At 42.0% G+C, this 21,717-nt stretch overlaps 2 protein-coding genes across 2 annotated transcripts in view; one reads left to right on the top strand and one right to left on the bottom strand.

Moving 5' to 3' along the window:
* Positions 1-4,981: 4,981 nt before the first annotated feature.
* LOC132866111 (serine protease 23-like) lies at positions 4,982-9,108 on the top strand. The gene is made up of 2 exons (XM_060898695.1): positions 4,982-5,215; positions 7,165-9,108. Exon 2 carries the CDS (start codon positions 7,175-7,177, stop codon positions 8,285-8,287), a length of 1,113 nt encoding a protein of 370 aa, XP_060754678.1. The 5' UTR covers positions 4,982-5,215; positions 7,165-7,174; the 3' UTR covers positions 8,288-9,108.
* Positions 9,109-9,826: 718 nt separating this feature from the next.
* tmem39a (transmembrane protein 39A) overlaps positions 9,827-21,717 on the bottom strand; it is a 123,655-nt gene continuing 111,764 nt past the window's right edge. The window contains exons 8-9 of the mRNA XM_060898694.1: positions 19,815-19,935; positions 9,827-10,815 (exon numbers count right to left, since the gene is read on the bottom strand). Of these exons, the coding sequence (XP_060754677.1) occupies positions 10,576-10,815; positions 19,815-19,935 (361 nt within the window). The 3' untranslated portion in view covers positions 9,827-10,575. The remainder of the gene's footprint in view (positions 10,816-19,814; positions 19,936-21,717) is intronic.

The raw sequence follows: 21,717 nt of genomic DNA, 5'->3' as shown, positions 1-21,717 counted from the left end.
AAGTTCTCCAAAGCTCACTGTTAGAGAATTGCATCAAAGAGTAGCATCTTGGGGTCACAAAGTCTCCATAACAACCATCAGGCGCTATCTACATGCCATCAAGCTGTTTGGGAGGCATGCACGGAAAAAAACCTTTTCTCACTTACAAGCATAAACGTAAACGTCTGGAGTTCGCTAAGCGATACTGGGACTTCAACTGAGACCGTGTGCTTTGGTCAGATGAGACCAAAATAGAGCTTTTTGGCAACAAACACTCTAATACATCACAAAAGATAAGTATGCAGAAAAGCACCTCATGCCCACTGTGAAGTATGGGGGAGGATCAGTGATGCTGTGGGCCTGTTTCTATTCCAAAGGCCCCAGGAACCTTGATAGGGTGCATGGCATCATGAACTCTTTGAAATACCAGGACATTTTAAATCAAAATCTGGTGGCCTCTGCCCGAAAGCTGAAGATGGGTCATCACTGGGTCTTTCAGCAAGATAATGACCATAAACATGTGGCCAAATCTACACACAAATGGTTCACCAGCCACAAAATCAAGCTCCACCCATGGCCATCTCAGTCCCCAGACCTCAACCCAATTGAAAACCTGTGGGGTGAGCTGAAGAGGAGAGTGCATAGGAGAGGACCCAGGACTCTGGATGATTTAGAGAGATTGTGCAAAGAGGAATGGTCGAATATCAAGTCAAGTCAACTTTATTGTCAAATATGCTATACATGCTCGACATACAGCACAGATGAAATTTCAGTCTCTCTCTCTGTATTCCCCCATCTTGTGAAATGTTGCAGGAGAATATTAAGTGCTGTCTTGTTGGCAAAAGGGAGTTGTACAAAGTATTAACATCAGGGGTGCCAATAATTGTGGCACACATGATTTCATGTAAAAGAATTATTTCTTAATGTGGGATTTTTTTTCCCACTGAATAAATGCACTTGAATAAAAGGTTGGAATTTTCTCTTTTTTTGCATTGTTGTCCTATATTATTTAAAAAAAAATGAACTTATTAGGGCTGGCACGGTGCTGTAGTGGTTAGCGCTGTCGCCTTACAGTAAGAAGGTCCGGGTTTGAGCCTCGTGGCCTGCGAGGGCCTTTCTGTGCGGAGTTTGCATGTTCTCCCCGTGTCTGCGTGGGTTTCCTCCGGGTGCTCCGGTTTCCCCCACAGTCCAAAGACATGCAGGTTAGGTTAACTGGTGACTCTAAATTGACCGTAGGTGTGAATGGTTGTCTGTGTCTATGTGTCAGCCCTGTGATGACCTGGCGACTTTTCCAGGGTGTACCCTGCCTTTTGCCCGTAGTCAGCTGTCCTATATTATTTAAAAAAAAATGAATTTATTAGGGGCAGCACAGTGGTGTAGTGGTTAGCGCTGTCGCCTCACAGCAAGAAGGTCTGGGTTCGAGCCCCGTGGTTGGCGAGGGCCTTTCTATATGGAGTTTGCATGTTGTCCGCGTGGGTTTCCTCCGGGTGCTCTGGTTTCCCCCACAGTCCAAAGACATGCAGGTTAGGTTAACTGGTGACTCTAAATTAACCGTAGGTGTGAATGGTTGTCTGTGTCTATGTGTCAGCCCTGTGATGACCTGGCGACTTGTCTAGGGTGTACCCTGCCTTTCACCCGTAGTCAGCTGTCCTATATTATTTTTTAAAAAATGAATTTATTAGGGGCGGCACGGTGGTGTAGTGGTTAGCGCTGTTGCCTTACAGCAAGAAGGTCCGGGTTCGAGCCCTGTGGCTGGCGAGGGCCTTTCTGTGCAGAGTTTGCATATCCTCCCCGTGTCCGCGTGGGTTTCCTCCGGGTGCTCCGGTTTCCCCCACAGTCCAAAGACATGCAGGTTAGGTTAACTGGTGACTCTAAATTGACCATAGGTGTGAATGTGAGTGTGAATGGTTGTCTGTGTCTATGTGTCAGCCCTGTGATGACCTGGCGACTTGTCCAGGGTGTACCCCGCCTTTCGCCCGTAGTCAGCTGGGATAGGCTCCAGCTTGCCTGCAACCCGGTAGAACAGGATAAAGCAGCGAGAGATAATGAGATGAGATGAATAAATGCACTTGGATTATAGGTTGGATTTTTCTCTTTTTTTGCATTGTTGTCCTATATTCTCATCTCATTATCTGTAGCCGCTTTATCCTTCTACAGGGTCGCAGGCAAGCTGGAGCCTATCCCAGCTGACTACGGGAGAAAGGCGGGGTACACCCTGGACAAGTCGCCAGGTCATCACAGGGCCGACACATAGACACAGACAACCATTCACACTCACATTCACACCTACGGTCAATTAAGAGCCACCAGTTAACCTAACCTGCATGTCTTTGGACTGTGGGGGAAACCGGAGCACCCGGAGGAAACCCACGCAGACACGGGGAGAACATGCAAACTCCGCACAGAAAAGCCCTCGCCGGACACGGGGCTCGAACCCGGACCTTCTTGCTGTGAGGCGACAGCGCTAACCACTACACCACCGTGCCGCCCCTGTCCTATATTAATTTAAAAAAAAAAATTTATTAGGGGCGGCACGGTGGTGTAGTGGTTAGCGCTGTTGCCTTACAGCAAGAAGGTCCGGGTTCGAGCCCCGTGGCCGGGTGCTCCGGTTTCCCCCCACAGTCCAAAGACATGCAGGTTAGGTTAACTGGTGACTCTAAATTGACTGTAGGTGTGAATGTGAGTGTGAATGGTTGTCTGTGTCTATGTGTCAGCCCTGTGATGACCTGGCGACTTGTCCAGGGTGTACCCCGCCTCTTGCCCGTAGTCAGCTGGGATAGGCTCCAGCTTGCCTGCGACCCTGTAGAACAGGATAAAGTGGCTAGAGATAATGAGATTTTATATATGTATATATATATATATATATATATATATATATATATATATACAGTGCCTTGCAAAAGTATTCATACCCCTTGAACTTTTTCACATTTTTCCACCTTACAACCACGAACTTAAAAGTTTTTTATTGAGATTTTATGTGATAGACCAACACAGAGTAGCACATAATTGTGAAGTGAAATGAAAATGATAAATGGTCCTCAAAATTTTAAACAAATAAAAATCTGAAAAATGTGGTGTGCATTAGTATTCAGCCCCCTGCACTCTGATACCTCTAAATACAATCCAGTGCAATCAATTGCCTTCAGAAGTCATCTAATTAGTTAACAGAGTCCTACTGTGTGTAATTTACTCTCAGCATAAATACACTTGTTCTGTGAAGGCCTCAGTGGTTTGTTAGAGAACACTGAAGAACAAACAGCATCATGAAGACCAACGAACTCACCAGACAGGTCAGGGATAAAGTTCTGGAGAAGTTTAAAGCAGGGTTAGGTTATAAAAAAATATCCCAAACTCTGAACATCTCAAGAAGCACTGTTCAATCCATCATTCAAAAATGGAAAAAGTATGGCACAACTGCAAACCTACCAAGACCTGGCCATCCACCTAAACTGACAGAGCGAGCAAGGAGAGCACTGGTCAGAGAAGCAGCCAAGAGGCCCATGATCACTCTGGAGGAGCTGCAGAAATCCACAGCTCAGGTGGGAGAATCTGTGCACAGGACAACTATAAGTCGTACACTCCACAAATCTGGCCTTTTTGGAAGAGTGGCAAGAAGAAAGCCATTGTTGAAAGACAGGCATAAGAAGCCATGTAGGGGACACAGCAAACATGTGGAAGAAGGTGCTTTGGTCAGATGAGACCAAAGTTGAACTTTTTGGCCTAAATGCAAAGCGCTATGTGTGGCGGAAAACTAACACTGCTCATCACCCTGCACACACCATCCCCACTGTGAAACATGGTGGTGGCAGCATCATGCATTGTAGCCAGAGCTACAATGGAATGGTTTAGATCAAAGAATATTCATGTGTTAGAATGGCCCAGTCAAAGTCCAGACCTAAATCCCATTGAGCATCTGTGGCAAGACTTGCAATTGCATGGCAGCATCATGCAATGGGGATGCTTTTCTTCAGCAGGGACAGGGAAGCTGGTCAGAGTTGATGGGAAGATGGATGGAGCTAAATACAGGGCAATCCTGGAAGAAAACCTGTTGGGGGCTGCAAAAGACTTGAGACTGGGAAGGAGATTCACCTTCCAGCAAGACAATGACCCTAAACATACAGCCAGAGCTACAATGGAATGGTTTAGATCAAAGAATATTCATGTGTTCGAATGGCCCAGTCAAAGTCCAGACCTAAATCCCATTGAGCATCTGTGGCAAGACTTGAAAATTGCTGTTCACAGACGCTCTCCATCCAATCTGGCTGAGCTTGAGATATTTTGTAAAGAAGAATGGGCAAAAATTTCAGTGTCTAGATGTGCAAAGCTGGTAGAGACATACCACAAAACACTTGCAGCTGTAATTGCAGCAAAAGGTGGCTCTACAAAGTATTGACGCAGGGGGGCTGAATACTAATGCACATCACATTTTTCAGATTTTTATTTGTTTAAAATTTTGAAGACCATTTATCATTTTCGTTTCACTTCACAATTATGTGCTACACTGTGTTGGTCTGTCACATAAAATCTCAATAAAAAACTTTTAAGTTTGTGGTTGTAAGGTGGAAAAATGTGAAAAAGTTCAAGGGGTATGAATACTTTTGCAAGGCACTGTATATATATATATATATATATATATATATATATATATATATATATATGATTTTAGTCTATAGCTGTAAAAGGCCTCAGCCTTAAAACTGGTTGTGACGTCACGCACTCAGGGCTGGCTGGCTCAGCTCGAATGCCAACTTTGTGGTCGATTTTAACTCTCAAAAATATATATTTTTTTAATTCCCATTTATGCAGCATACAAGAGTTAAGGATGGAGATCCGACCCACTCAGAGATGTATTTATAATAAAGGCTCTGTGTATCTGCTTTAAGAAGCTTCCGGATTCATGAGCTCTGGGATCTGGTTATTTGAGCGCGCGCGCGCATGGCTGCAGTCACGTGGTGCTGGATTGCGTCTCACGCTGGGCTCCACCCACTCAGCGCCGCACGTGAATGAAGTCAGCCCTCTCTCTCTCTTTCTCTCTCTCTGCTCCTCTCTCTTCCTGCATGGACCTTCATGGGGGCTTCAGACGAGATGATATCCGAGGAAGACGGGAATGAGCGACGCGACCTCACCTTTCCATCCCATTGCTCATCTCTTTAAGTGGATTTTCTTATTAATAACACCTGATCACTTTTAATCTCTCTGTCTCTCTCTCTCTCTCTCTGACCTTCAGCTACAGGTGAAAACTGGGGTTCAATTACTTTTATCCTGTATTTTCATGTGTTCATCTGATACTGATATGTGTTTTGTAGAATATATTAGCAGCACTGGGTGTTGGGCATTTGCTGGTGTTGTTTTCTTAGCTTAAGGCAGTCAAGAAACCTGCCTTCTGTCCAGGTTTGTAGAAATTGGGGGGCAAAGGTGGGCCAAGTGACGACTAAAGGGGTGGCAGAACCTAATTTTGGTATAGTGTAAATATTTATAGCAAAAAAATTTTCACGTCTGTTGGTACAAAATGAATTGCAATTTGCACTAAAGCTCCTAATGCATACTAAGTTACAGTTGATTTAAATCAGAATAGAATAAAATAAAGTGTTTGTATGTTTGAGGTTCGAATAGCAAGGGGCGTGGTGTGAGGGTATTCTCGTGATTAAGCTACGAAATATCTTCATCTTTGCAACAGACACTGAAGCTGAGTTTGTATACTATTAAGACCTACACTGTCTAGTGTGAGGTTTCCCCTCATTATGACAAGTAACAAAAATGGTCAAATGGTGTTAAGATCTATGCCCAACCTAACATAACTGCTGCCCGCTTGCTCAACCTTTGCCCAGGCTGCTTGGTATATATTTGCCCAATGTCTTACTCTGCCTTCTTCAGATCAGATCTGGGTTGGGTATTCATGGGGTTGCATTTTACTGTATGCAAATGTTTGTGAACCAGGTCACTAAATACGTAATATGTTTTATTCGTCATATGTATGTCAACATTACAATTACAATGAATCGCATTGGACGAGAGAAGAAACAGAAAGAAGTCTCTCAGCACTGGAGCCCTCCAAAAGTTTAAAAGTGGAGCAATATAAAAATTAGTCATAAATATAAAACAGGGATAAATTATGTGCTGTAAGCATAACAGCCTCAGATGATTCACAAAAAAGTTATGCGAGCAATATAGAGTATAATGACTGCAATATAACATTTTGTTCACATCTACTACCCTTGATCTAAAAAAAACAATGCATCAATTACCGGTACATTTTGTCTATTTTCATTCTTAGTAGAAGAAACCATGATGATTCATTGTCACATCGTTTTAATGGCTTTTTAAGGCTAATATACCGTAGCGCACGCATTCAGCCTTCATTTTCCTGAATAAGGTTTCTTCAGTGAAGTGTATATATTAATATTAGAGAGCACTATCCATAACTTTATATTGTGGGCTTCTTTATTAAAATTACCATAATAAGAAAAGAATACAGTACAGTAATTCAATGCCTGTATCACCAAGCCATTTAATCTTTTTAAATTAACATTGTAAATGGAGCTCCAGGTCTTCAATACCTTAGAAAAATCAATAATTCTAAAATCCCTCTTTGCGACTTCTGTACTGTTGAGACACTTTGATTTAAACTGCTGAGTAAGAGAGCACCATGTTAATAAGACAGGGGCCTACAGGGGATTGGCACAGAAAAGGGAATGACTGCATGGATGTATTTATTTAAAGATTTGTTTTGCCTCTCTTTCAAATCAGCTGAGAGGTTTATGATATTCTATCACGGCTCAATATTCCTGTGATCTCGTGGTACACAAGCCCGCTGTCTAAAAATAACACGGCGCTCATTCAGTTCCATATTTTTGCAGTTTCAACATCCAACCACAATCAGTGTTCACCATTTATGTTGGTTTGCTCAATTAAAGCTTTAAAAGCAGTGGAACAAATTCCACCTGGAAAGGGAACGAGACCAGAAAAAAATGCTCTGAGCTACAGTGTGCTTCAGTTTGATAGTCAGTATTAATAACAGTACCCCTGAATGCAGAGGCGAATGAATGTGTTTTGTATATTTAAAAAAAAAATCTGGATTAAGATAAATTTCAACAGGAAAATGAGACCGCACTTAATAACTAGGGAAGCTTGTATGCTTCTCTGAGCAAAAGGTAATTTTCTCGTTCCCATGTGTCTCCTCAGTTCTACCGGTATGGCATCCATACTCCATCCTGTCCTGTTCTTTCTACTTCCATTACTTCATGTTCAATCAAGCGTCCAACAGAAGTGCCAGTGGCCTTTGCAGCGTGTGCCTGTGGTCCTTCCTCAGCAGATCGAGGAGCGGCCGCCCCCTCATTTCATTGGCCCAGCTCATCTGGAAGTGACCTCTTCCTGTGGTCCTGAGTGTCACAAGGAAGCCCCAACACCCAGCTACTGGGACCTGCGACAGTTCCTGTCTTACGAGACGCTCCACTCAAATGGTCAGCTGACCGAGACAACTGTAGGAATCTACAGCTTCAACCCAAAAACGCTGAAGAGTCCTGCCCCTGAGCAGCAACATTCCAGAGCCAAACGCCAGATCTTTGGCCATGATGGTCGTTTCAGCATTGTGGGTCAGGACTTCCTGCTGAACTACCCTTTTTCAACTGCTGTGAAGCTGTCCACCGGGTGCTCAGGCACACTAGTGGGTAACCAGCATGTTCTCACTGCAGCGCACTGCATCCATGATGGAAAGAATTACGTAAAAGGTGCACAGAGGTTGCGTGTCGGTTTTCTGAAAACACGGCAAAAGGACCCACCATCTAACAGCACTGACAACAAGATGAAGTTTCAGTGGATCAGAGTCAAGCGCACCCATGTACCCAAGGGCTGGATAAAGGGCAATGCAAATGATATTGGCATGGACTATGATTACGCCCTCTTGGAACTCAAGAAGACTCACAAGCGCAAACACATGAAGTTGGGAGTAAGTCCTTCTGCCCAGCAACTACCTGGTAAGCGAGTGCAGTTCTCCGGCTTTGACAACGATCGACCAGGCCAGCTAGTCTACCGCTTCTGCAAAGCTGGGGACGAAACTTATGACCTTCTGTATCAGCATTGCGACGCTCAGCCTGGCGCTAGCGGCTCTGGTGTTTACGCCCGGATGTGGGACCGCAGGCACCGCCGCTGGGAGCGAAAGGTGATCGGCATCTTTTCGGGACACCAGTGGGTCGACCTCAACGGTGCCCCACAGGAGTTTAACGTAGCAGTTCGCATCACTCCTCTTAAATATGCGCAGATCTGCTACTGGATCAAAGGGAATTATGTGGACTGCAGAGAAGGCTGAACTTAAGCTTCAGTATTATCCTTACCTTCAAGTAAAGTTCTGTTCACCCCCGAGAGTCATTCAAACAAAGTTTAAACACCCATGAAACACTGGCATGTAAACACTGAATGAACTTAACACCCCCATTCACACACTGTAAATATCCACAAATTACAATCATTTCTAGAAACTTATCTGCAGTTACTTAACCAAATAATTTTGCACAGTCTTTAGTTTCAGCCTTTACAATAGTATAGCTCTAATTCAGGACTGACCTTTTGATAAGTCTACAAAACTGTGGTTAAATGTTCAACTGGAGCAAACAGTCCTGAATAGATGGAAAGAACATGGAAGCAGCAGAACGGACTTGACGTCACCAAAGATGGTTTTTATTGCCTGTGGACTTCTCCAGTACAAAGCACTGTCGGCTTTACGCCTTTGTGAACGTCTTCATTGTTTGTGAACGTACCCCTGTTTAACCAAAGGCTTTTTTTTTTACTTAACAAAGCTATCCAAGTCAAACAGAGACCTTTGACTACGATATGAACTTAGTCTATGGTTTATATTCTGGTAGCGACCCCTGGTGGTCAGCCATTACATCAGATTGCCACAAGACCAAAGTTTCAAAGTGTTGGTGGATGGTGCCTCTTTACACTAATTACAGAACTTTTTTTTTTTAATTAAATAAGCTCTTGGAGATGCAGATGTTTTATGTCATATCAATGTCAGCACCGAAAGCACTTTGATTTTTTTTTTAAATACTGATTTCTTTAGTCATTAACAGCTTTGTATGATAATTCATTCTGTACTATACAAATGTCTATTAAATACTTTTGAAAATATGTTTCATCATTCGAGCATCACTGTGGACCTGAACATGTAAATATTTGACATATTAACAGGACAGGAATCGGGGTTTCCAAGTATATATGATGCATTTTTGGGTTATAGCTCCCATCTGGACTCTTACCTTGCATACGTCTTACATACTTGCACACAATATGCCATAAAAAGAAAGTATATCCTTTACAGAAGGTAAAGCCCATAGCGTGCTTAATGTGTAAATTTAATCTTGTGATTATGATGCAATATCTGGTACAAACCTCCAGGCAAAAATTTACTTTGTGACTCGTGTGCAGGGCGGCACGGTGGTGTAGTGGTTAGCGCTGTCGCCTCACAGCAAGAAGGTCCTGGGTTCGAGCCCCAGGGCCGGCGAGGGCCTTTCTGTGTGGAGTTTGCATGTTCTCCCCGTGTCTGCGTGGGTTTCCTCCGGGTGCTCCGGTTTCCCCCACAGTCCAAAGACATGCAGGTTAGGTTAACTGGTGACTCTAAATTGACCGTAAGTGTGAATGGTTGTCTGTGTCTATGTGTCAGCCCTGTGATGACCTGGCGACTTGTCCAGGGTGTACCCCGCCTTTCGCCCATAGTCAGCTGGGATAGGCTCCAGCTTGCCTGCGACCCTGTAGAAGGATAAAGCGGCTAGAGATAATGAGATGAGACTCGTGTGCATTAAACATTCCTTCTCCCCCCAAAAAAAAGAGACACCCCCACACTGACAAATGGGAGAAGTTTTCTTGTTTTATTCTGGATGCCATGGCATTCTGAAATAATGCTGCATTGTGTCAAATACTGCAAATTTGACAGATTATGGCCCCCACCCAGTATCTATGCAGCCATAGCCATTAACCATGTTGAAAATAATGGCAAAAGGTAGGCTCCAACAGCATCCTGGGATTTGGCACGGAGATGAACATAAATAAACAGGAAACAAAGTGGCATCTATTAAGCTTCAAAATGCTGTGGCGATAGGAAAAAAAAAAAAAGTGGAGTCTGGAAAAAAAATGCATCAATATCACGCTAAACAGTTAATCATAAAATACAGTAATGCAATGAAGAGAATTAATACAGCATTCATTATACATGACTGAATTTCATCCACTTCTCAGACCTCCATCTACAGTGGGCAGCTGAAGCTCTTGAATGGCGGTTTTGTTTTATTTATTCTTTTAAGAGCATCTTTGGCAAAATTTGGACGTCATGTGGGACTCGGGCTAAAAAGCATAGACGCTTCTCCCCGTCTGCTTCTTTAGCCAGTGTATTTTTTTTTTCCAAAACTTTTATGTAGGGGAAGAAATGGCATCACGTCATGCAAACGTAATGCCCTGCGTTCATTCATGTAACAGTATACAAAATAAAATATTTTCTTAAATAGATAGAAACGTTGCAGGAAAATAGAACCGTATCAAAAGAAATACCAGCTGGAGTTCACAGTCATTTGATAAAATACCCTAAAGAGCCTCCAGCACACATCACTGGGACTTGAGGCCCAGGCTGTTGCTGTTCAGGGGGTACGAGTAAGCTTTGCCCAGTACGATGCGGTCTCGCAGCAGCTTGAACAGCACATAGTAGTTGCAGAAGAGAATGAGGCCCAGCGAGAGTGTGTGATTCCAGCGCTCAGAGCGCAGCAGCGAGTACAGCTGATAGAGCACCACACTTGACTCGATCCCGATCAGAAGGTTCAGGATCCGCAATGGCTTATGGAACAGAAACTGAGGAGGGAAAAGAAATATTATTGAACCTTTATGTTCTGTTCATGACTTAACAACGGGTATCACAAGGCCATTTCATTAGCTTATAAAGAAACATAATATTACTATTATTATAATGCAAAACACTCTCCAGATACTTTGAGAGGAACACTTGCTCATTCGCGCGATCATCTAAATCAGCCAGTCAAGTGGCACCAATGCAGTGGATAAAACGATGCAGATACAGGTCAAAAGCTTTAGTTTATGTTCATATCAGAATATTTATTATAAAAAAAAAAAAAAAAAGACCCTGATCTCAGTGGCTTTGACCGTGGCATGGTTGATGGTGCCAAGTGGCTGGTTTGAGTATTGCTGCTGATCTCCAGGGGTTTTCTTTCTTTCTCTCTCTCACACACACTTCTCTAGGTTTTACACAGAATGATGTGAAAAACAAAATGCAGAGTGGCTGAAAAGTCAAGAACCAATGAGAGTAAAACTCCATACAGTAATGCTTGAAAGCTTCTATATTTTGGCATAAATATGACCGAAAAGTAGATAAAGAGAACCCAATTAAATCAACAAGACAAATATTATACTTGGACTATATTTACTGAGGAAAATGATCCAATATTACACATCACTGAGTGGCAAAAATATGTGAACCTTTACAATTAGTGGTTAATTTGAAGGCGAAATTAGAGTCAGGTGTTTTCAGTCAATGGGGTGACAATGAGGTGTGAATATTGGGGGCTTTGTTTAAAGACAAAGTCTGATCTTCATAATACATGTTTGTGGAAGGAGATTTCTGAGGACCTCAGAAGAAGAGTTGTTGATGCTTATCAGGCTGGAAACGGTTACAAAATCTATAAAAAAGTTTGGACTTCACCAATCCACAGACAGACAGATGGAGGCAATTCAGGATCACTGTTCCCCTCCCCAGGAGTGGTGGACCAACAAATATCACTCCAAGAGCAAAGCGTGTAATAGTCCGTGAGGTCAAAGGAATGCAGAGTAACTTCTAAGCAACTGAAGGCCTCTTGCACATTGGCTAATGTTAATGTTCATGAGTCCACCATCAGGAGAACACTGAACAACAATGGTGTGCATGGCAGGGATACAAAGGGGAAAGATACTGCTCTCCAAAATGAATATTGCTGCCTGACTACAGTTTACTAAGGCTACATCCACACGACAACGGCAACGAGATGTTATTTAAAAATATATCGCGTCCAAATGGGCAACAATCAGTAAAATATCTGGTCCATATGGCAACGCAACGCTTGCTGAAAACGATGCAATACACATGCCACACCTCTAGGGGCGCTGTAAGACGGTCCCTTCGGAGACACCAGAACAATAGAAGTAAGGACGCATGCACATAATGCGCGAGACTTCATATTAGCCACAAAGTCAGGAAAATCTGTTCGTAAAATTACATTATAATGACCAAATACAATGAAAAGTATTTTTCCAGTCTCACCTGTGAAAGGTAATCCCATGTGATCTCGTTTGGACGGCAAACCTGTTGGTACAGTTAAACGCAGCTAATCTTTATTCTCCGCTTTGACCTCTCCAATATGGCGGCGAGGATGACGTATGATTCTACGCGGAAGGCGGCGTCTTTAATGGTCCGGAATAAATTGAATACTACACGTTGATGGATTAATTTGTTTCTCACCTGTGAAAGGTAATCCGATGTGATCTCGTTTGGACGGTAAACCTGTTGGTACAGTTAAAGGCAGCACATGAATCTTTATTCTCCGCTTTGACCTCTCCAATATGGCGGCGAGGATGACGTATGATTCTACGCGGAAGGCGGCGTCTTTAATGGTCCGGAATAAATTGGATTAATTTGCTCCTCTACGCCCTTTTTGAGGAATGTATTGTCGGACTTAAATCAACATCTGAAGAGGTGAGATCGCTCCTTTTTTTCCCTATTTTTGCTGGCGGGATTGCACCATTACACAATAAATATTCACAGTGAAAATATTTTGTAAGCGCGTTTCATGAACCAAGTTATAGGATTTGTTGACAACTCGCATCGCAATGAGATCATTGGCACTACTGGTGTTAAGAATCAGACCATTTCATAAATGAATATTTTGCTGTAGAGCTGCAGTGTTTGTACAATTGCATGTTTTTGCTTCACTATTACTGTCACTATTCTGCTTCTTGCATTACTACTGTGAACTAACACTGAACATAATAATAATAATAATAATAATAATATCCAAGCTCGTGTTTCACTCTCACTAGTGCTCTGTAAGGCTTTTTCCTGGTGATATTCGTTACACTTCTACCCGGCGTGAAGCACTCACAGTCATGTGGTTGTGACGTCATCGTAAACAAATCCGTTCTACTCATCCAGACGACTTCACAACGGCAACGTTGCCAGATCTTTCCACTCTGGAACCCGTTCTCAAAAAGATTGCGTTTTGGGCACCCAAAACGCCGGTGCCGTGTGGACGCCAGGCCTAAACGATAAGCAATTGTATCGGAGTCACCTGAATCCGTTGCCGTGTGGACAGGGCCTAAAGCTCACATGGACAATCCAGAAGGTTTTTGGAAAAAATTTGTGAACAGATGAAACCAGAATAGAACTTTTTGGTTTAAATGAGAAGCATTATGTTTGGAGAAAGGAAAACACCGCATTCCAGCATAAGAACCTTATCCCATCTGTGAAACAGAGCTGGTAGTATCATTGTTTGGGCCTGTTTTGCTGCATCTGGGCCAGAACGGTTTGCTATTGTTGATGGAACAGTAAACTCTAGAGGAAAATACGTCAGGGCATCTGTCTATGAACAGACTCTCAAGAGAAAGTGGGTCATATAGCAAGACAATGACTAAGCACACGAGTTGTTCTACCAGAGAATGTTAAAGAATAAAATTAGTGTTTTGGAATGGCCAAGTCAAAGTCCTGACCTTAATCTCATAGAAATGTTCTGTGAGCAGTTCATGTGAGGAAACCCAACATCCCAGAGCTGAAGTTGCTCTGAACAGAGGAATGGGATAAATTCCTCCAGACCGATGTGCAGGATCTGATCAACAGTTACAGGAAACATTTAGTTGCATTTATGGTCACATCAGATACTGAAAGCAAAGGTTGCCACTCACTAATATGTAATAATGGATTATTTTCTTAAGAAATAAATGACCAAGTGTAACATTTGTCTCATTTATTTAAGTGGGTTTTCTTCATCTATTTTTAGGACTTGTGTGAAGATCTGATGTTTGGGTCATATTTATAAAGAAATACAGAAAATTCGAAAGGGTTCTCAAACCAAGCACAGCTGTGTACTTAAAGGTGCACTATGTTATAACATCAACAAAACTGACTTCATGTTAAAACTGTTAATGTTATAGTCATGTTGTCTGTTGTTGTCCAGGTGAGGATAGGTTCCGTTTTGAGTCTGGTTCCTCTCGAGATTTCTTCATGTCGTCTGGGGGAGTTTTTCCTTGCCACCATCACCACAGGCTTGCTCATTGGGGACAAATTAGGGATAAAATTGGCTCATGTCTTGGGTCATTCAGATTCTGGAAAGCTGCTTTGGGACAATGTCTATTGTTAAAAGCGCTATACAAACAAACTTGACTATCAGGGTTTCTGCAGGCTTGAACAAGTTCAATTTAAGACTTTTTAAGACCTCAAGACCATAACAGGTTAAATTTAAGACTTATGCCACACAAAAAAATAAAGAAAATTGGGAGAGCCTGAATTACTTTCAAAATAACAATTTATCATTCACCAATGAACTCATTACATCCCTAGGGTGCGCGCTTGCATTAATGAGGAGCTAAGTTGCAATGGAGCCAAAGACATCCCGCAAATCACTTGAGGATGAGGCATTCGATTCTGTACGGTCGAGATGTGCTTGGACCTGACAACGGTGAACAAAATTGAGTGATGGCATGCGATTGTTGCAGACTTTTATGGGCAGCCTGGTGCTTCTCCGCTTTCGCGTGCGATTCAAGTGCCTTTACACCCAGGGTGCCGAGTTTGAGTGTTCTTTTGCACAATGTGCAGTACGCCTCAAACGGATTGTTTGGTACGCGTTTTAACCAGTCTACGAAATCATTGCATTCAAGCCAGCAGTCATTAAACTTGCATTTGCCCATTTTACTACAAACCGTGACAATCTCCCTCGCTTCTTTTAGGCTCTACTGTCTAAATGCGCGCGTACCATGCCCTGTGCATCACCATGCCGACCAGGCTAGACGCCAGATTCCACTGTGTCTCATTTGTAGTTTGCAGTGTAGCCTACTGATACTAAGTAGGCCTAGCCTATATGACTAATTATGAATATCACCAACGCATTTAACAAAAAAAAAGCGAATGGGGTAAATGGATGTAAGGATTTAAGACTTCACAAAATTACATTTAAGACTTGCAATGCAAAATATGCTCGTATTTTAGACTTTTTAAGCCCTTAAAATTAGGATTATCAAATTTTAGACTTAAGACTCCGCGGAAACCCTGGACTATGTAGGATTTAGGGAGCTCTATTAGCAGACATGGGATATAGTATATTAGACTACGTTCAGACTGCACCCTGAAACGACCCATATCCGATTTTTTTGCCCATATGCGACCTGTATCCGATTTGTTATTGACAATCTGAACGACACAGACCCGATTTTTTTCACATGCGACCCAGGCCGCTTGGATATGTGGTCCTAAATCCGATGCATATCCGTTATTTTCACATGCGACTGCAGTCTGACCGGACAGGTCGCATTCATGCGACCTACACGTCATCAACAAGAGACAAACGTCACTATTCTGCGTTGGCTAATCCCGCCTCTTTGGTGGAAAACAACATTTGTACAGTTTTCAGAATTTAAATAGACTTTTATAGAACTGATCAAGCTAATGGTGGATTTGGTAGGGACCTGGATGTTGATCTGTGAGCTTGATTAAATAAAACAGTTTCTATAACTGATTTATAACTTAAACCATCCTGTATTACAAGATTATAAGATTGTTCTGGAAATTTCCAGTAATTTGACACCTTCGGTCTCATTAGTCTGCTGCCCACATTAATCAGATTATTGTGTGAGTTCCGCCGCCGCCGCCACAAAAACCACATCGCCAGGTCTCGCCTCATCTCCATAGCAAACTGCACTGGTGTTTCTGCACCTTGAGCCAGCGCTGAGAGAAGTTGCAGAATTCAGCTGGCTATAAACAATCTAAATAAATATTTATAAAAATGTAGAAAAAGTTTATTAATATGACGAAATAAATATGTGCAAATTATTAAGCCTGAATTAAGAGTTTGGTAATACAGCGGCCGTATCCCAAATGACTGCCTACTGAAGCTCGAGTGCACTATATAGAGTTTAAAAATCCATTACTTCCTAGTAACATGTAGTGCACTTGTATAGAAATTAGAGCAACATTTAGGAGTCAACCCTCGTTACCAGGCTACACGTTTTCATTTCAGTTCAGAAACAAAAACACACACACGAGACCTCACACTTTAACACTAACCAGATAATTAAACAAACAAACAAACAAACAAACAAAAAATCATTAAACATGAAGAGTGCGCTTTTTTTTTGTTTACGTATTACATAGATGTGCTTATTATGCGTCAATTTGCGCATGCGGGACACTTTTGGGTCGTTTTCCGTTCATATTGGAGATCGCATACAAGTCTCATATAATTGGTAATGTGAACGGCCTAACAAAAAAATTGGATTTCACAACAAATCGGATATGGGTCGTTTCAGGCTGCAGTCTGAACGTAGTGTTAGTGTATAAATCACCTGTAACTAAGAATTATTGTGTTTTCATAAGCTTAGAATGAGCCCTTCGTATCTACATAGAGTTGGTTCTCTTTCACAGAGCCGCCATGTTTCTACAGTGCCCCGGAACGGGGGGGGGACGACACTGTACCTAGAGAGGGCATTTCGCATTTTTACAAGTGGCAGCTTGAATCCAGCATCAGCAGGAAGATGAAGAAAGAAGAGGTAAAGTTGTATTTTTGCTTGTGTAACTGCTTTGGTCATTCCAATAAAATAATACTATGCTCACAGTTTAAGCCTGTTTGAAGTAAAGTTTTATACCTGCATACGGAGTGTAAGTGGACACAAAGCCCAGGTAAACCACCTACCAACCACATACAAGACTTAGTTTTCAGAAGAAAACTGTAAAAGATTCAAAAGCGTTTATGATATTAGCATTGTTTTAAATCACAAATTTATCTGAAACCCACCTAAAATCATTAACAGGTGGTAAGACGAATTAAAAAGTGACCATGCGACGCTCCATCACTGGGATGAAACTGCTGGTGTAAAACTGGTTCCGCAGTGAGGTGTTATGGCACCTGACAGCCACCATAGGTTCTAATGCACGCTTGGAAAGGGAGGGGTGAGGGAGAGGTATGGAGTTGGTGGTTGTGATCTGCAACCTCTACTAGATGCCCCTCATCCTACAAAATAAAGGGTGCACTAGGAATTTATTATTTTCAACATGTGCTCAACAACCTTTTCACGCTTCATGCTCTATCCGTTTTCTCTGCTGCTGTGTCATGTTTTTGTGGACATACATTTGCTCAAGATATTCCCATTGGTCTTCTGACTTTTCAGACACACTGTGTTGAGAGCTCAGAGGAGAATTGGAGCTGACAGGAAGGCTACTGTAGCTAAAATAACCACCATGTACAACTGCGGTGAATAGAAAAGCATCTCCGAATGCACAATATGTTGCACGTTGAGGTGAACTGGCTACAACAGCACCTCCAGCTGTCCAGTCTTGCTGTTCATTTAAATTACTATAGCCTTCCTGTCAGCTCAAATCAGTCTGGCCATTTATCCTCTCATCTCCCCCCACAGTATTGCCACTCGGTGTGTTTCTCCCCCCCACCACTCTAAGTAAATCGCAGAGACTGCTGTGTGATAAAATCTCAAGAGATCAGCAGTTTCTGAAACATTCAACTTAGCATGTCTAACACAAACAGCCATCTTATAGTCAGTCACTGAGATCACATTTTACATATTTTTTTATTTTATGAAGAAAGCTAGTAAATGCTGAGAACAATAGTCTACAGTTACAGAAAGTTTTCATTTACAGTCAGCCTCTCAAGTGATTTTACAGTGATTTACATTTTCCTATCATAAAGGAAAAAAAAAAAAAAAAAAAAGATTTAAATGGACTGTCCATGAGTGTATATGAGCATCACAATCTCTTATTTACTGCCTCAAGCATAGGAGTGTAACCTTCATTAGGGGTCATCCATAATTTTCATCATTATCACGAGTGTACAAACCGTGCGGGGGGAGGGGATTAATGACCAGGCGTACACTTTTTAAAAATGAAAAAATGATCCGTCAATGTGCGAATCGGCGGCCGACATGTTAAAAATTTCGCGACACATCGGTGTTGCCAGCTAGCTCTACACGCTTTCTTTCTGACCCAGATTTTGACCGCATTTACAAATTTGTGAATAGCAGAAATACCGCTATTCACAAGACTCCTTCAAACGAGTACGAGCAGTTTTTAAACATTTGTTTCCTGCATTCATCTGAGAAGCAGCAGGAGGCAGTTAGGGCAGGACAGGCTGCTTGGAAAGAATAAAAAATGAACGTTTCAAAGCCAAAAGCTCCCCTTAAAAAGACAGTTCCTAATTTTCAAAAATCAGACCCTCCAGGATTTCGTTCAACGCAAATTCAACCAATCCCCGCAAATTCAGGGCGGTGTTGCAATTATATCCAATCACCGCAACTTTCCCGCAAATTTGACCAATCGTTGGCGTTGTCTTGAGGTGACGTCGACAAACTACCTTCCACCTTACTTCCAGTGTTGCCAGATTGGGTGGTTTCCCGCCCAGTTTGGGGGGTGGGGGGTTTCAAGTGCATTTTGGCGGGTTTTGAACATATTTTGGACTGGAAAACGTCAGCAATATCTGGCAATACTGCTTACTTCCGTGTATACGTTCAAAAGAAGCAGCATGTGCGAGTCAGTGTTTATGTAGGCTTAAATTTTGTTACTGAAAGTGTGTTATGTTTACAGTGAAGGACTGTGTGCACTTTACATTATTTTTTACTTAATACAAGAAATTAATGGATGCCAACATTTTTGCCAAAATGGTATTTTATTTTCCATTGTTTAGGCAGCTTCAGCATCATACTGTGAGATTCTGTTCAAATTGTTTTTTTTTCTTCTATGAAGCCTGAGCCATTTATTTTATTAGTTTATAATTATTGTTTAATTTAGTCTTCAGGAGAGACTGCCTGCACACAGTACTAGTATTAATAGTTTTTTTTTTCTTACATGAAAGCTGAGGCATTTATATTATATTTTAAGGTAACTTCATGTTGTGCTGTGAGGTTCTATGCACTTTAACTTTTGAACCAACAGGTGCATTTGGATAAGTAAAGCCTATTTTTCTGCATTTTTGTAGTCCTGGTAATCTTTTATATTGGTAAAGTTGTTTATAGGACCATTTCTCAGTGTCTTTGTCTTTTTAATCAATAGTTTTTCAGTAATAACTTAATATTTAACATATCACTCAATTTTAATCACAGAAAGAGAAAATCAACAATTTCTCGCAACTTTCACTTCCTCCCGCAATGTAATCGCAACAAAAACCTAAAAAACACCGCAACTCTCATCGCAATTTTTTGGAAAACCCCCCGCAACATCAGACATTTTAGCCTGCAACAATCACAAAAAAGGCCCGCGGAATCCTGGGGGGACTGAATAATGAATTGCCTGCTTTCTATGAAAACTTCTGGACCCGTCTTGTGTCTTCTTTTCTTCTCTTGTGAATCTTTGTATTGTCCTGTCATCCGATTTTAATAAAAAGTAATACAAGACATGGTTTTATTTTGAATTCCTATTCCCTTACTGTTCATTTCTGGAGCTAAATGATGAAAACCTAAAAGCCTTGCTGAAAAAAAAGAAAAATTAAATATAAACCAGCACAATTTATTCAACACTGTTTTATCAGCCATTGGAAAAAGCTACAAGCTGATGTAAATGATATGTAAGCTTGACCGAAAAAGCAAAAGCTACTCACATAAAATCTGGCATGTGAGACATCAGACGGTAAGGCCACGTTATATGGCCCCACAGCCTTGTACAGACAGCGACTGTGTCGCACTAGCACCCCCTGTGGCCAGATCGTGTTCTCCGACCACCTGATAAACAAAAAAAACAAACAAAAAAAAACCATTCATGAGTTTTACAGCAAAATGTGTGATTGTGGGGTGGGGTGGGTGGGGGGGAACAAAACGCATGTTTTATTAAATAAAAATATTTGCTAGGCAGACAAATTAAATGTCCCAACTGCTGGTGTAAACCCTTGAATAAATTAAGTGTGACATCAGCCTCTGAGACAACACAGAAATATACAATGCAACCCTGCTTTAACAAACTCTTACCATGAACTTTCACATATCAAGTAACTTTGTGTCCCTTGCCTTTAGTGACAGAGTCAGAGTCTCCAAAATAAATAAATAATTCATCACTGAGCCACGCGCTCCTCTTCCTCCCCAGAGACAAATAAGTAATCAAGTCCGCAGTCAACTTCATTGCCTGCAAAGGGAAGTCATGGTTGAAGGGTTACAGAAGCAGCTTTGGGATTCAGTTCGATTCCCTGGACCAGCAGGAATGGCTGAAGTACCCTTATGCAAGGCACCAACTGCTCCCCAGGCTGCTCTGGGCATGTTGTACGCTGCTCTGGATGTAATGTAATGTAAAGTTAAAGTGCGTATCACGGGTAAATTCAGGAGCAAGATCACTGTAATTCTCCTATTTTATATTAAACTTTGGTCAAATATCTGTCACATTTTGCATTTTGTGCAATTTTTTTTTTTACCTTGTGCAAGACCAGAAAAATTCAGTTGAAATCAAGCCATTTGAGGCGAATTGGTCCGCCTCTGAAAAAACTTGGCATTTGGATTTCCCGCCAAACATTGATTTTCGTGACGTCGCGTGCAGGACGCCTCCCTCTGAATCCTACATCAGCGCTGGTTTGTTTATGAGAAAACGACCTGGTGGTTTTCTGCAAATTTCAACATTATCGCATAATTATTAAAATGGTTAACAGATGTATCATAGGAGGGTGTAGCAACACCAATCTTGATGGGATTAGTACTCATCGTTTCCCAAAAGACCGGACAATGAGAGAGAAATGGGAGCGCTTGGTCTACACAGGCTGTGCACTGAAACCGTGCAAAGCTCGCGCAGCCTGCTGGCGCTTCCGCAGGTGACGTCACGAATCTGTCTCCAGACTCCCTTGGGATTTTTCCAGACGCGTTTTATTTTATCCTGCTGTAGACAGATGGCCTTGTGCAAAATTACCCTTCTGGGTGAGTGTGTAAAGGGACATACTTTCATATTTAAAAAAAAAAAAAAACGAAATTGGTCCAGGATATGCACTTTAACCATGTGTGTTAAAGGCTTAACGAGCCTCGCTTAGGTGTCAATCACCAACAATTATCAAGAACGGTGAGCAAAGGATCGATAAAAGGACGAAATGACTGCCAACCTCATTGGTGATTTGTAACACATGAATGAACTGGTCAATGTTTTTAAGAAAACATCGAGATTTGCAGTGTTCTCGTTAAAGACTGATAGCTCAGGGTCACTTAAGACGCTGGTAATGGTGGCCACGTTTTTTTTTTTTTTGGGGGGGGGGGGGGAGCTCTTATTTTTGGTTTCGCTATTTTTTCTACTGTCAATCAAATTCATATTACAACTCTACTGCTTCTCAACAGCTGCCATGGCTAGCGAATTCTGGTCTAACTGCTCGCCAACTAATAACTACTGGATCTCTCATTACTCAAATGTTCCGGTAAACATGGAATAAATTCGCTGTTGATCCCTGGTCATGACCCACCGGTGGATATAACCATCTACAGTGACACTGCAGTGCATCCTGGGCCTAAGGGCCTCTGCATGCTCTTGCGACAAGGCTT

The sequence above is a fragment of the Neoarius graeffei genome, chromosome 18 (genome assembly GCF_027579695.1).
Source record: "Neoarius graeffei isolate fNeoGra1 chromosome 18, fNeoGra1.pri, whole genome shotgun sequence".
Lineage (NCBI taxonomy): Eukaryota > Metazoa > Chordata > Actinopteri > Siluriformes > Ariidae > Neoarius > Neoarius graeffei.
Note: the sequence above shows the minus strand (reverse complement) of the source record. Positions and strands in the feature narration are given on the sequence as shown.